General features: G+C 39.7%; 1 protein-coding gene across 1 annotated transcript in view; it reads left to right on the forward strand.

The window, feature by feature from the left end:
• zc3h18 (zinc finger CCCH-type containing 18) overlaps positions 1-16,445 on the forward strand; it is a 222,396-nt gene that overhangs the window by 45,448 nt on the left and 160,503 nt on the right. Inside the window, exons 3-5 of the mRNA XM_043707500.1 lie at positions 3,074-3,158; positions 6,729-6,877; positions 9,966-9,980. Coding sequence (XP_043563435.1) covers positions 3,074-3,158; positions 6,729-6,877; positions 9,966-9,980 — 249 coding nt within the window. The remainder of the gene's footprint in view (positions 1-3,073; positions 3,159-6,728; positions 6,878-9,965; positions 9,981-16,445) is intronic.

Below are 16,445 nucleotides of genomic sequence, written 5' to 3' on the forward strand. Positions count from 1 at the left end.
TACAAACACTTTAAATCTATCCTTTTTTGTTCTTGTAACTCAACAAGTTTTTTTTTCTTGCCAAACTGTCCATATGATTGAGAGTCTGGAGTCACATGTAGGCCAGTCCAAGTGTGGACAGCAGATTTCTTTTCCGAAAGGATCTGATCAAATCACGTAGTTTTGCAGCTTGATTGTCTCAATAATGCTGACTGTGGAAATACGTTTTAGTTTCAGACATTTTGTTAATTTAATTTAATTCTACCAATTGTTGTAGCAGCATTTGAACCTATGTCTCCAGAGGTGAAGCCTGAGCCTCTGGATACCTGGTCTGTTGAGATTTGCACCACTTCACCATCTCTCCAGTGCCAACTTACCGATGCAAATAGTGATATTAGGTGCAGATTTTCAGTTTAATATCTGGTGCTGCAAATAACATCGCTTGGTTTTAATTTTGGATGCATTTAACTGAAATGCAAATTGAGTATTTTCTGTAGCAAGTAATTGATGCAGTTATGCCCAAGAAAAATATTTGAAATCTACCCATGCCTTTAATACTCAAATCCAGATTACATGCATAAGTGTTGGACAATTGTTCAACGCTGACTGCTGACTGGTACTACTGTTTCCTCATTTAAAAATATGTGGAAGCAGTACTTTCTGTCAACGAAACTCAGCAGGTCTGGCAACATGTGTGGGAAGAAAGCAGAGTTAATGTTTTGAATCAAGTGACTCTTGTTAACTCAGTGTGACTCAATGTTAACTCTGTTTTCTTCCCACAAATGCTGCCAGACCTGAGTTTCACCAGCAATTTCAGTTTTTGTTCCAGATCTCCAATATCCACAGTTCTTTGTTTTATTTTAGTACATATCACTGTTCCTTTATCAGCAAGTGTGTTTGTACAAAATATTCTGTAAATGTGTGTGTAAAACATTTTTTTTTAAACAGAGAACATCTGGTTCAGTTAATGAGTTCATTTGGGTGCTTTGTGTGTGTGGGTGGGGGGGTTGCAGGTTCATCTGGTTGAAATATTTTGTGACCTCTGGGCATCTTGAAGCATTTTGTAGACAATAAAGTACTTTTTAAGTATAGATTGTCATAATGTAAGAAATGTGGCAGCCAATCTGTGTTTAGCAAACTCACAAATACCACTGTGATTATGATCAGAATCTGTTATTGTGATATGTTAACTGACTTGTTGGAGTTTTGTGAAGAGATAGTAGAGAGGGTTGATTGAGGCAGTGCTGTTAATGAGGTGTGTGTGTGTTTATATCAGAAGACATTCTGATTAAGTGGACTGTTGACAAATCAGGGCTTTTTATTTAGAACTTCTGAATAGGACATAAACAACACTTGGAGAGGTGAATTGAGAACAGGTTTAGGCCATTCAGCCTGACAAGTCTGCTGTACCATTCAACAAGATCTGACAACGATCTCTCCCCAGTAATCTTTGAATTTCTTCCTAAAAAGAATTGATCTACTACTGCCTTAAAAATGTGCCCACCTCCACTGGCTTCTGAGACAGAGCTCCAATGTGTTTCAGTCCTCTGAAAGAGAAAATTCATCTCATGTCTAAAAGAGCAGACCCTAATTTTAAAACTGTGTCTGGATCACAGAATAAATTTCAGCTCAGGAACCTGCGTGTATAAGTCAAAGGCATCTGGATGGGTATATGAATAGGAAGGGTTTAGAGGGATATGGGCCAAATACTGGTAAATGGGGTTAGATCAAATTGGGTTGTCTGGTTGGTGCAGGCGAGTTGGACTGAAGGATCTGTTTCCATGCTGTATGACTCTATGACAATAACTCGTAAGTCATTTTGGGTTACAGTAAATTGAAAGTGTAGTTCATAAAACAAACGGTATTGCACTCTTTTTAGAGAGGGGTATAGAATATAAGCAAGGGCAAGGAGTTAAACTTGTAGAAGACACACATCTGATCTCAACAGAAAGAGAGATGCAAAGATCCCGGGGAAGTTCCAGATAATATGCATCAAGATGGTTCCAGAGATAAGGAACTTAATTTATGAAGATAGATTGAAAAAGCTGGGATTGTTGTCTGTGAAGACTAGAATGTTGAATGGAGATTTGGTGGAGCCTGAAAAGAGTGGATGGGAGAAACAGTTCTCACTGGTTGAAAGATTGAGAACAAGAGGGAAAGCTTTAAGGTAATTGTCAAAAGAACGAATGAGTTTTGTGGAGATACAGTGAGTAATTAACATCTGGGATTCACTGCCTGAGTTTGTGGTGCAGAAATATTCTTTTGAGGCACACAAGGAAGTATGGAATTGTTATCTAAAAGGAAGAATGTTAAGGGTTATGGACTGGAAGCAGGGGATTAGCATTGGGTGAATTGCCCCTTCAGTTGGAAATTGGTCCAGACGTTGTGGATCGGATAGCCTCCTTCTGTGGTGTTCTAATTCTGTGATTTGAGGAATTAAAGATCTGCCAGGAAACTGGGAATAGCTATCCTGCTTAAAATAATGTTGTGGGATTGTTTACATCTACCCCTTGATCCTTCCAGCTACTTTTAACTGCACACTGAATCCTATTAACTTGCACGTTTCTGGCTCCTTTCTGCTAGTCAGGTACAGTTGAAATCATTGAGCCAGTTTTATACCCGAGCGACTGAAATTGCTTTTATAACCAAACTTAAGTTGGTTACTCCCATTAATTGTTTGTCTTGTTCAGATTCCACTGAAACTGTTCATATTCAAAATTAAGTGAACCTTATTCATATGAATTGCATAATCATTATTTCAACATTATACTATTTATTCTATTTATCCACTATAGAAAATTGTACATAAGTAGAAGCAATTTGAGAAAATAAATTAAAATGTTTCTGCACATCTGTGTTTCCAAACATTAATAATTGAGATGCAAGAAGTTACCATGAAGGTCCCTTCTTCTCAACCCTACCTTTGCCTGAGGCATGGTGACCCTCAGGTTAAACTCACCACCAGTCATCTCTGTTTAATGAGGAAGCAGCCCTATAGGAGGACTTTGGTATTCTTCATACAAGATGACTGATTTGTTTTCTCTTTGTTACTTTTTTTTCCATGGTGACCTTTTCTTTAACCTCCTGTTGTTAGGATGATGATCTTGAGGAAGGTGAAGTGAAAGATCCCAATGAGAGAAAAGTCCGACCAAAGCCTATCTGCAGATTCTACATAAAAGGTAATCCCCGATTTGGGGATATATCTGAATTCTCATAGCTTCTTAAAGTGTAAGGTGAAAAAGTAGTCAAAAGAGTATTCTTTCTGAGCTTGTTTCACCTGGATTCTCTTGCAGGATTTGTTATCTGTTTACAAGTAATTTTCTTTGCAATTTAATTTTTAAGCTTGCAAAAAGGGCATAATAAGCAAAGACAGTTTAAATTAATCATTTAAACAAATGCATTTGTTCCTGGTGAAGGGTTAATGGTGTACTTTAATGTTGTTATGCTGTCTGCTCTTATATTTAAAAATGCAATTAATGTTTTTTATATCAGAATTTGGAATGTGTTAAAAAAAACTCACAATCATGTTATTGTTGCTAATCTAATCTTTGCTTCAGTCACTTAACTGTATTAATACCTTCCAATTGCTTTAACATTTAACTCACTCATCAACACTTTGCTGTTGTAAACTTCTGTGACATCACAAACTTTACTAAAATATTTGCGACTCACTTATCACTGAGTGGAATATGTGGGCATAGGATGAACATGTGATTGTAGAATACAGAATAATGAATTAAATTAGGCCATTTTGTCCTTCAAGTCAGCTTCATCTTGACCATAATTAAGTCTTATCTGCAAAATTCCAGTTTCTAATTCTGACCCCATATTCCTTGATTCCCTCTGTGACACTAGATGAGCAAATTTGTCCACATCTCAATCCTATTGACTAACTTCTTATTCTGAAACTATAAACTATGGCTGTTCATCTTAGGCATCAGCTAAAGGAAATAGTGTTAAAAGAAAATGGCAAACAAACAATGAAACCTTTGAATTTCTGCCCAAGTTGCTTGCACTAGAAACCAAGAGATTAATTTTTAATTCCTGGACACTCCAGGACAATCGTGAAAAGTCAGTAGTCCTATCTTTGTTGTGGTTCTGTTCGCCGAGCTGGAAGTTTTTGTTGCAAACGTTTCGTCCCCTGGCTAGGCGACATCATCAGTGCTTGGGAGCCTCCTGCGAAGCGCTTCTTTGATGTTTCCTCCGGTGTTTATAGTGGTCTGTCCCTGCCGCTTCCAGTTTCAGCTATCCGCTGTAGTGGTTGGTATATTGGGTCCAGGTCGATGTGTTTGTTGATGGAGTTTGTGGATGAATGCCGTGCCTCTAGGAATTCCCTGGCTGTTCTCTGTCTGTCTTGCCCTATGATAGTAGTGTTGTCCCAGTCGAATTCATGTTGCTTGTTGTCTGCGTGTGTGGCTACTAAGGATAGCTGATCGTGTCGTTTCGTGGCTAGTTGATGTTCATGTATGCGGATTGTTAGCTGTCTTCCTGTTTGTCCTATATAGTGTTCTGTGCAGTCCTTGCATGGTCTTGAGACCAGCTGAGTTACTATCATCTAATAAAATTGTGGTGCTGGCAGATTTGAAAAAACTTGGGAGCACCCAGTCTGTGTGTTGATGGATAAATAACTGAAATCCTTCCCAATTTTAGAAACACATTTCAAAGCAGACAGAAAGCATTGTTGCCCTATACCATGAAAAAGATAGGACTCAAAGTTTGTGCGAAGATTTGTAGCTCGGGTGCTCGTTGTTGTGGTTCTGTTCGCCGAGCTGGAAGTTTTTGTTGCAAACGTTTCGCCCCCTGGCTAGGCGACATCATCAGTACTTGGGAGCCTCCTGCGAAGCGCTTCTTTGATGTTTCCTCCGGTGTTTATAATGGTCTGTCCCTGCCACTTCCGGTTGTCAGTTTCAGCTGTTCGCTGTAGTGGTTGGTATATTGGGTCCAGGTCGATGTGTTTGTTGATGGAGTTTGTGGATGAATGCCATGCTTCTAGGAATTCCATAGCTGTTCTCAGAGAACAGCCATGGAATTCCTAGAAGCATGGCATTCATCCACAAACTCCATCAACAAACACATCGACCTGGACCCAATATACCAACCACTACAGCGAACAGCTGAAACTGACAACCGGAAGTGGCAGGGACAGACCATTATAAACACCGGAGGAAACATCAAAGAAGCGCTTCGCAGGAGGCTCCCAAGTACTGATGATGTCGCCTAGCCAGGGGGCGAAACGTTTGCAACAAAAACTTCCAGCTCGGCGAACAGAACCACAACAACGAGCACCCGAGCTACAAATCTTCGCACAAACTTTGAGTCCTATCTTTTTCATGGTATAGGGCAACAATGCTTTCTGTCTGCTTTGAAATGTGTTTCTAAAATTGGGAAGGATTTCAGTTATCCATCAACACACAGACTGGGTGCTCCCAAGTTTTTTCAAATCTGCCAGCACCACAATTTTATTAGATGATAGTAACTCAGCTGGTCTCAAGAGTGACTGCTGTCATAATATTGTGAGGAAAATCCAGGAGAATAGCACTAAATCTTAATGCTCATTTAGAGTGCTGGTGTAGATGTAATGGGCTGAATAACCCCCTTCTGCACCATAACAATTCTGTGATTCTGTGATATTTTCTAAAGATGACCTAAACTATAGTGAGGACCAATGAGTTGGAAGTAATCACTCTTCGAGAGTACACCTTTAGGCATGCAACAATCACTGTCTGAATTGGGGAACGCCAACATTTGAAAAATATTTGATGGAATCAAATGTTCATTTGAAATGTAGATGAGCGGAATAAAAGCTGGACCTATTAGTTTAAATTGTAAACATCACAATCTTCATCTGAAATTGAAACACACTTTGAAGCTGTACATACCAATGTGGTAAACATGCTGTTCTTCAAATAGCTCCATTAATCTCTTTTATCAAGTAAGATTTTAATTTTAGCATCTGAAAGTAGGTACTGAGCATTTTTGATTTGAAAGCACAGTGAGCAAAGTTGGAATATCGAGGGAAAGTTAAGGGATATGATGCCCTCGAGGCTGTGCTGCAGAGGGTGGAGCAGTGAACGGGAAACATGTGGTTTGTGTATAGTGATAAGAGGGTTCCAGCTGGAACATAGGACTGGAGGGTGTTGCTGAGGTGATGAAAGTAGGACGTTGCATTTGTATTGCATCCTCATTTACTCAATGCCCAAACTGCTTCACAGCCCGTAAATTCACTTTTTAATACATCGTTTGGCTGCAGTTTTTAATTATGTGTCAGGGTCCACAAATAGTTAATTAATTTGATTTGGTAAATTGTTATTTGCAGAATGGTGTTGATTAGAACATTGGGAGAGTTGTTTGATTTCCTTCAAATGTCCCTTTTCTTTACATCTGCTTAGTAGATACTCTATTTAATGCCTGTTGAAAATGGTGACCTGTCAACAAGCCCTTGTTCAGTGACAGACAGCATTGTTAACTTAGATGAGGTGTTTACATCCTGGTATGGTGCTTGATGCCAGGACTTCTTTACTGAGCTGCGAATGCTGCTCTCCCAAGCCAACATGTCCAGCATCAAGGTACTTATTGGTCAAAGTTTGTTGGGCAGAGTATGTTGGTGCCAACTCAGTTAAGCCGTGCTTATAACAACATTGATTGATAGATGAATAATTCAATTACTCCTTACTATTAGTTTGTGTTGAAACATAACTAAACATATTGAATTTTCTGTCCTCAGTATTCTTAAATCTATTGTTTTGTAGGTAACTGCACGTGGGGAAATAATTGTCGATTTATTCATCCAGGAATAAATGACAAAGGAAATTATTCACTGATAGCCAAACCAGATCCTTTTTCACCAAATGGAGGACATCACCTGGGACCTCATCCACTAATGCAGGCCAACCCTTGGGTAAGTGAACACTGGTTGTTATAATGCAAACATTGACCATTTGGCTGAACAGTATTGTGGTAATTTCCTAAGCCACCTTATCTATCTCATTCCTGCTACTCTTTAATATTACTCCTTTTCATCTATTTTTTGAAATTCCTTTTAAAAATATATTTATGGATTCTGTTTTAACTGTTTGACATCTATATCATCTATCTGAAGGTTTCTTTCGCTACATTCCTTTAATTTATTTTAACGTATTTATCCCATTTGTTTTATCTGGAATAACGCAATTCAAGATCGTGATTCGAAGATGCCGGTGTTGGACTGGGGTGTACAAAGTTAAAAATCACACAACACCAGATTATAGTCCAACACAATCACCTGATGAAGGAGCGTCGCTCTGAAAGCTAGTGTGCTTCCAATTAAACCTGTTGGACTATAACCTGGTGTTGTGTGATTTTTAACGCAATTCAAGATGATTGCTTCTGGGCTGGCAGCTTACCACTAGGTTTCTCTCCTTTATAATTCCATCTGTTACCATTCTTGAACTTCTCTTCTCTAGACTCTGATTCTATACTTCCTCCACTCCTGGTTGTGCCTGTATTTAGCTCCATCTACAAATTGAAGTCAGTTGTAATAAATTATAGTTTCGCTTCAACTAAATCATTTTGGTGATGGTGTTTATCATTTCTGAATTGTTTTCTGTTAAGCACCTGATCTCGTTCCAGCTCTGAAACTTTTCCTTTTATGTACGGGCACTCTAAACTTGTTGCATAGAGATTAGAACATAGAACATAGAAAAGTACAGCACAGTACAGGCTCTTCAGCCCATGATGTTGTGCCAAGGATTATTCCTAATCTAAAATAAAATAACCTGACCTATGCTCCCCTCAATTCACTGCTGACCATGTACATGTCCAGTAGTCGCTTAAATGTCCCTAATGATTGTGCTTCCACCACTACAGCTGGTGATGCATTCTATGCACTCACAACTCTCTGTATAAAGAGCCTATCTCTGACCTCTCCTCTATACCTTCCTCCTGATATCTTAAAACTATGACCCCTCATGGCAGTCAATCCTGCCATGGGGAAAAGTCTCTGGCTATTGACTTTATCCATGCCTCTCATTATCTTGTACACTCAATCAAGTCCCCTCTCTTCCTCCTCCTCTCCAGAGAGAGAATTCTGAGCTCAATCAACCTCTCCTTGTAAGACAAACCCTCCAGTCCAGGCAGCATCCTGGTAAACCTTCTTTGCACTCTGTCCAAAGCCTCCACATCTTTCCTCTAACAGGGCGACCAGAACTGGACATAATATTCCATGTGTGGTCTCACCAGGGTTTTGTAGCTACAGCAAAACCTCGTGGCTCTTAACCTCGATCCCCCTGTTAATGAAAGCCAAAACACCATATGCTTTCTTAACAACCCTATCCACTTGGGTGACAACTTTGAGAGATCTGTGCACTTGAACACCAAAATCCCTCTGTTCCTCCACACTACCTGTCTTTAATCCTATATTCAGTCTTCAAGTTCACTCTTCCAAAATGCACCACTTCGCATTTATCCAGGTTGGACTCCACCTGCCATTTCTCAGCCCAGCTCTGCATCCTGTCAAGTACAACTGGTCCACTCACAATCTACACTGAGACAGCACTAATGTCTGAACTCCCAGTTCAACAATACAACTAACATTTTAAATGGACAATTAAATATTTCTGAGCAATATAACCTTGTGGGCTATACTAATCCTGTGAAAATTTCTTAATGGAAGATTCTAAAGAAAATCGTACCCAGTAGCAACATCATGGAATACTGATAACCCATATAATAAAAACTGGAAGTCAGTTGCAGTGATATCACATCCTTCAAACACACACATCTGACAGAGATCTGACTGTAAGAAACTACAGCAAGTTGTGTACATAGTCCAGTCCATCACAGAAGCCAAGCCTCCATCCATGGACTTCATTCACATTTCTCATTGCCACAAAAAGGCTGTCAACATTATCAAAGATCCCTCCCACCCTTGTAATGCTGTCTTTCAACCTCTATCTTCCCTCAGGCGGTAGAGAAGCTTGAAGGCATGCACCAACAGGTTCGAGAGCAGCTTCTTCCCAGCTATTATTAGACTGCTGAATGGACTTCTGTAACTTCAAATAATGTTGATCTTGCTTTTTACATCTCCAATGCCTCGCACTGTCTAAGCATCTGATGATCTGTCTGTGCTTGGTTGCAATGATGTTCCTGTATTCCTCGCAAAACAACGCTTTTTACTGTATCTAGGCGCATGTGACTACAATAAATCAAATCAAACCTTAAGTAAGCAGAAATGGAAACCACTCAATGTCAGGCTGGCAGATATCTGAGATTGCAGTATTTTCCAGGATGTCTGACGTGTCTCTTAATTTGATTAATTCTATTTGTTGGCATTGCTTGAAGATGTATTTGTGTTCCGAGAAATGGGAACGTACTGCAACTGGTTTAAAGATACATTTTGTCATGTATGTTTCTGTAAATGGAAACGTATTATACAATGATTGTGCTCCTGTTCTGTCCTTCACTGCTTGTCTAAAATGGGACATGCAGCTCTGGCAGTTCTACCATTTCTGTGATCCATCTGATTTACTAATTTTATCATGAGTTTGGAGGTTAGATTGAAGATATGGAAAAGATTGTAAAAGATAGTGTTGCTTGATCAGTTGACGAGCTCTAAATTTGTTCTTGTACGAATATCTGTAAAAACAACTGATGAGAACTTGAGCAAACTCGTGGAAGGAGTGGTTATGGGTGGGATGCTCTTTGGAGGTTCGGTGTGAATGGCATGCTTCCACATTGTTGGGATTTTGTGATCTCCATAGTATACATCTCAGTAGCCCTCGGTTACAGAGACAAAAGGCTGTTACCAGTGGGTCTAAGCATTTGATCAGGCAGTAAGTAATCTGAAGAAAACTTGCTTTCAGAGAAGAGATAAGGCATTAAGTAATTAAAGCATGACTGTTAATCAAGTAAAATCTCTCTAATCAACAATCCAGAAATTAGGCAGAACTTTTAAAATTAAATGTTAAAGGCTCTCTTTTTAATGATATGATTTTCTGTTTTCTTTCCAGGAAACACATGTTTTGGTAAGTACTGATTTAAGCTAAGTTTATAAATCTCACTTAAATGCTTTGTAGTCTAGTCATACATTTGTAAAGTTTTAGTGCCATCAAGAGCTTCCTCAACTCAGAAATTTCTTGTTGGAGGAGGACTTTTTGAGAGAGGACTGAAAGGAAAAAAGATCAAGCACTTTTTGTTAAGTTTTTGACACTGTGCCTTGGTACACATGATAATAAATTCAGTTCAAGTTCAATTCAATTGGTTGAAATCCTCATGTGGATTGTTAGGCAGCTACAAACTGACAAAGCCCTTGAGAAGATACTGAGGGACAAGGTATAAGCACATTTGGAAGAAAATGGACGAGTTCGTGACAGGCCGCATGGTTTTGTACGGAGGAAGTCATGCCTCACCAGCCTGATTGAATTTTTTGAAGAGATGGCAAAGATAATTGATGAGTAAAGAGCTGTGAATGTAGTTTATGTGGACTATAGTGAAGCATTTGATAAAGTCTCACATGGCAGATTGGTTTAAAAACTAAAATCACATGAGATTCGGGATGGGCTGACTAGATTGATACAAAATTGGCTTGGTTATAGAAGACAAAGTAGCAGTGGAAGGATGCTTTTCAGAAAGTAGACTGGAAACTAGTGATGTTCCTCTGTTGTTTGTAGTGTATAAATAAATGATCAGGAGGAAAATGTGGGTGGTCTGATTAGTAAGTTTTCAGATGGCATGAAGATTGGTGGAGTTTCTGATAATGCCGATGATTGTGAAAGCATCCAACAGGATATAGATAGATTGGTGAGTTGGGCACAGAAATGGCAGGTGGATTTAATCCAGACAAATGTGAGATGATGCATTTTGGATAATCAAATTTAGGTGTGAATTATTCAACAAATGGCAGAACCCTTGGAAACGCCAACATACAAGGATCTGAATGTGCAGGTCCACATTTCCCTAAAAGTGGCAACACAGGTGACCAAGATGATTAAGAAGGCATGCAGCATTCCTTCATCGGCTAGGGCATGGAATACAAGAGTTAGCAAGCTATGTTGCAGCTTTGCAAAACCCTTGTCAGGCTGCATTTGGAGTATTGTGTGCAGATTTGGTCACCACACAACCAGAAGGATGTGGAAGTTTTGGAGAGAGTGTAGAGAAGGTTCACCAGGATGTTGCCTGGTCTTGAAGGCAATGGCCATGAAGAAAGGTTAAAAAGACTAGGATTGTTTTCACTGGAAATATGGCAGCTGATAATAGTCCAGATCAAGGTCTGTAATATTGTGAGAGGCATAGATAGGGTAGATAGTAAGAGGCGAAAATGAGAACTGCAGATGCTGGAGATCAAAGAGTATGGTGCTGGGAAAGCACAGCAGGTCAGGCAGCATCTGAGGAGCAGGAGAGTCGACGTTTTGGGCAAAAGTCCTTCACCAGGAATAAGGAGAGTCGACGTTTTGGGCAAAAGTCCTTCACCAGGAATAAGGGCTTTTGGCCAAAGTCAACTCTCCTGCTCCTTAGATCGTCAGGGGCTTTTTCCCCAGAGTTGAAGTTTCACTTACAAGGATGCACAGGTTCACAGTGAGAGGGGGAAAGTTTGAGGGAAGTTTTTCACTCAGAGTGGTAGGATCCTGGAATGCACTGCCAGAAGAGGTGGTGGCAGCAGGCACATTTGCAACATTTTAGAGCCATCTGGTTGGTCACATGAATGGGGGAGGCAATAGAGGGATACAGACCGAAGAAGGGCAGAAAGTTTATTTTTTTAGTTTAGTTAGGGCATGATCATTGGCACATGCTTGGAGAGCTGAAGGGCCTGTTCCTGTGCTATACTGGTCATTTGTTCATTTTTTGTTCTTTGCTCCAGTCCAGTGCAATAACATGAGCCATTGGTTCTCTGAGAAAATTCAAATGGAATGACAGTATGTGATCTCTCAAATATCCCAGAATCCTGAATAATAAATTTTGAATTTAACTTGTTTGGTCATATCCCTATCTCATAACATTTGTGGTGCAAAAGGTTTTTTCTGTATATTTCTAAATTTCAACAAAATCGACGAAAAAGAGAAAACTCCTCTCTGAGGAATTGAGAGTTTGTGTATAAATCTGCAAAATATTCACCTGAGGTAATGGGACTGCGGTACACAGTTGGGAGAGACTTCCTCTGGGAGCCTCCAATTTTAACTCTGGACCTGCAAAGTGTTATGCATCAGATCAAACAAAATATCCTGCTAATTGTCTCCTTCTTTCCATGCCCGATTGATGAGTCATTACTACCACATGTTGAACACCAGTTTGAAGAATTGCTGAAGATGGCAATAGCACAGAATGTACTCAGTGGGAAAATTGAGCATCTATCGCCAAGAGTGATTTGGTAGACGACCACTGACTGAACTACAAAGTCAAAACGTCATGGCAGCAGTCACAGTCTAGCAGCTGGTATTGCGGGAATGGAACAGGAATGGACCCTTCAGCCCATGATGTTGTGTCGAACATGACGCCAAATTAAATTAATCCCTTCAGCCTTCTCTTGGTCCATATTCCTGTATCACCTGCAAATTCATGTGCTTATCTAAAAGTCCCTTAAATACCTCTATCAAATCTGCCTCCACCACCACCCCTGCAGCGCATTCCAGATTCCTACCACTCTGTGAAAAGCCTGGCCATCACATCACCTTTGAACTTTGCCGCTCTCATATTAAATGCCTGCCCCCTAGTATTAGACATTTCAACTCTGGGGAAAAAGATTCTGACCATCAACCGTTTCTGGGCATCTCATAATTTTATAGAATTCTATCAAATGTCCCCTCAGCTTTCACCATTCCAGAGAGAACAATCCATGTTTTTCTAGCCTCTCCATATACCTTATACCCTAAAATACAGGCACCATCCTGGGAAACATATTCTGCACCCACTCCACATCCTTCCTGTAATGTAGCAAGCAGAATTAAAGCAATTTTCTAAGTATGGCCTATCCAAAATCTTATAAAGCTGCAACATGACATCCTAACTCATGTGCTCCGTACCCCATCCAATAAAAGCAAGCATGCCATGTGCTGTCTTTACCACCTTATGTATTTGCATGGCCACTTTCAGGGAATTATGGACTTGTAAGCCAAGATCTCTCTGTACATCGGTCGGTGCTTTCTTACCTCTGAGCTAGAAAGCCTGAGTTCAAGACCTGTCTGCACCATAGAGATGGGATAACATCTCTGAACAGGTTGATTAGAAAATATCTACTGCACAGTCAAACTATTCAGGATAAAACAGTCCTCTTGTTTGGTACCCCATCCACCTTCAATGTTCACTCCCTTCATTGTTGCAGCAGTCTGTATCATCTACAAGGTACACTGCAGTAACTCATCAAAGGTCTTCCAGTCACAACTGTCCAAACCCATGACCACTTTCATCTGGAAGGACAAGGGCAGCAGCTGCCTGGGAATGCCACCCTTGTATTTTCCCCTCCTAGCCACACACCATCCTGACTTAGAAATATATCACCATTCCTTCACTGCCAAATTCCCTAAATCACGGAGCTGTCTTCCTCACAGCACTCTGGGTAACCCTACACCACCAGCACTGCAGCATTCAAAAAGGTGTCTGACCACAGCCGCCTCCAGAGAAACTGTGGATGGGCATTAGTTCTACACTAGCCAGCGATAATTACATCTCAAGACCAATTTTTTTTTTCAGAAGCAGTGCAGTTTGTGTTTGCTGAACTTCACACTGTTCAAGTGAATATTTACACCTCAAATTTCTGTAAGCCAAGGTTCACACTCCTGGGGTACGATGGAGTGATTCCAAACCACGTTCAACTGCCATCAAGCCAAACAAAGCACTGCAGTTAATGGTAGCTACCTGCAGGCGACCCTGTTGAGCCAAAATAGCTGCAGTCAAACACCATAAATCTTATTAATTTCTGAGCACTTTGCAATTGCACCTGTAATTCAGTTGCATTGAATTACAGAGTACAAAGATTAGTGTAACATTTTGACATGATTGTACTCATATGTACAACTTTAATAAATCATAATTTATTTTCACATAGCGTTTAATTAGAAAAGTCATCCCCTGGCTTTTATAATAAGTCATCAGATAAAAATTATGTTTTTTGAAAGCAGGAATATTTGGAGTGATTTTGGACATTGTGATGGGCTTTGAGGAGATATTAGGAAAGGAGATTAAGGTTATGAGATTTTGAGATTGGAGTTATTCTGGAACATGAAGGGATCCAAGGGCTTTAAAGGAAGTGGCTGGAGAGATAGTGAATACATTGGCTGAAATGTCCCAGAATTTACTTGATTCTGGAAGGGATCTAGCAGACTGGAAAATATTTAATGTGACAGCCTTTCCAAGAAAGAAGGGAGACAGAAAACAAGAAATTACAGAGCAACCTCGATTATTTGAACGAGACGGACGGGAATTATTTTGTTTGGATAACTGAAAGTTCAGATAACTGATTGTTCGGATAATGGACAGCGTTTTTATTGCACCTTGAGATCTTGTTTGGATAATCCAAAATTTGGATAATTGATGTTCAGATAATCAAGGTTGTTCTGTATAGGCAAGTTAACCTAACATCTATATGGGGAAAAGAGGTAGTGTCCATTAAGGAAGAAATAGCAGCACTTAGAACAGCTTAGCGCAATCAAATCAAGTCGACACAATTTTATGAAAGGGAAATCTTTTTGACAAATTTGCTAGAATTCTTTGAGGATATAATCAGCAGAGTTGATAAAGGGGAACCAGTGGATGCTGTGTCTTTAGATTTCCTGAAAGCGTTTGATAAGGTGCCATATAAAAGGCTATTGCACAAAGTAAGAGCTCATGGTATTGGGAGTAATATGTTAGCATGAGTTGAGGACTAGTTAAAATCCACAAGGCAGTTGGGATAATGGATCTTTTCAGGTTGGAAATATGTAACAAGTGGTGTACCACACGAATCAGTCAGAGATCCTCAATTATTTAGGATTTATCTTAACATCATAGAGTGGGGGCAGAGTGCAATGTATCCAATTTTGCTGACTTTACAAAAGTAGGTGGGGAGCATGTTGTGATGAGGACATAAGGATTTTAGATTGAGTGAGTGGATAAGAAGTTGACAAATGGAGTTTAATGTAGCAACATGCTGTGCAATTAGGGATGGGCAATAACCTCATTCTAGGAGTGAATTTTTAAAAATGCTATCAAGAGCAGCTAAGTAAGTTAGACCTTTATTCATTAGCGTTTAAAAGAATGAGGTGTGTTGTGAGTGAAATACACAAGATTATTGAAAGGGTTTTGTAGCGACACTGGGTAAACCCTTCTGCCAATTTGAACCAGACCCACGGAAAAGCTCACCTCGCCTAGTAATTTGTTAAAGTATGAGTGACAAAGAACTACAAAAATCCCTCTATGTAAAGAAAAAACTCCAAGAAACACGAGAACGTTAAACACCAACCATCTCTGATATAGCTTGCAAAAACATTATGTCTAGGTCACCCATTTTCCCAAGGAAAACACTGGATTTGTCTTCTGCAGAGACTGTGTCACTTCATTTTATCAATTTATCAACCTCCCACTCTACAACACTATACTGATCTCCTAAAACCCTCGATTAAGTTTAACAAAAAAAAATCACATTTCAAAACCAGCCAGTTGTCGCTTTTCTCTTGATATCATCATATGTACTTTCTTGGGTCTTTTTTTCGGTCTTCTGCTTCACAAATTCCTTATGAAAAGATACCTTTCAGAGAGAGACTGTGCAAGCTGTATTTTCGTTGATGCTCTTTGCCATTCTGGATAACTGTTCAAAATGCCAGATTTTATATACTGCAAAACATCAGACCACCTCATTGGTTTGATATAATCCAAAACTGTAGAACTGAAACGCGATTAGATTTTGGTGTCTTGGGGCATAATTTAAACTGGATTAGCCAAATTCGAATTTGTTGTTTAATGTAGCAATGCAGCTTCAGCTATTTGTATCACAACCAAATGTTACATTTTAAAATTTTTCAGCACACTCTGTGCCTCTCTCGGTCCGTGCCAGCTTCCACCCTCTCTTAAAGATACAGTATACACCTACACCTTCATAACAGTTTTACAAGGTAGATGTTGAACAGATGTCTCCACTAATGGAGTCTTGGATTAGGGAACATAGCTCCAGCATAAAGGGACACTCATTTACCACTGAGGTTCAAAAGAATTTCTTCCCCCAGAGGGTAGTGAATGTCTGGAATACCCTATCCTAGAGGATTATGTAGGTTAGATCATTTAAAGTATTTAAAGAGGAGGTAGATTGATTATTATAACATATAGAGTTGAGGACAAGGAGGAGTTGAAACGAAAGAGGAGTTGAGATTTGAGCCAGGTGGAATTCTAGGGTTTTACAGCTCAGGAAAGTTAGATGTAGGTCCAGGAAGTAATTGAAAAGGCAAAATGGAGTTTTGAGCTTTGTTGCTAGGAGATTGAAGTTTGAAAATAATCGTCAGTCCAACTTGTCAGTAATGACCAGATAT

This window comes from Chiloscyllium plagiosum, chromosome 17 (assembly GCF_004010195.1).
Source record: "Chiloscyllium plagiosum isolate BGI_BamShark_2017 chromosome 17, ASM401019v2, whole genome shotgun sequence".
Lineage (NCBI taxonomy): Eukaryota > Metazoa > Chordata > Chondrichthyes > Orectolobiformes > Hemiscylliidae > Chiloscyllium > Chiloscyllium plagiosum.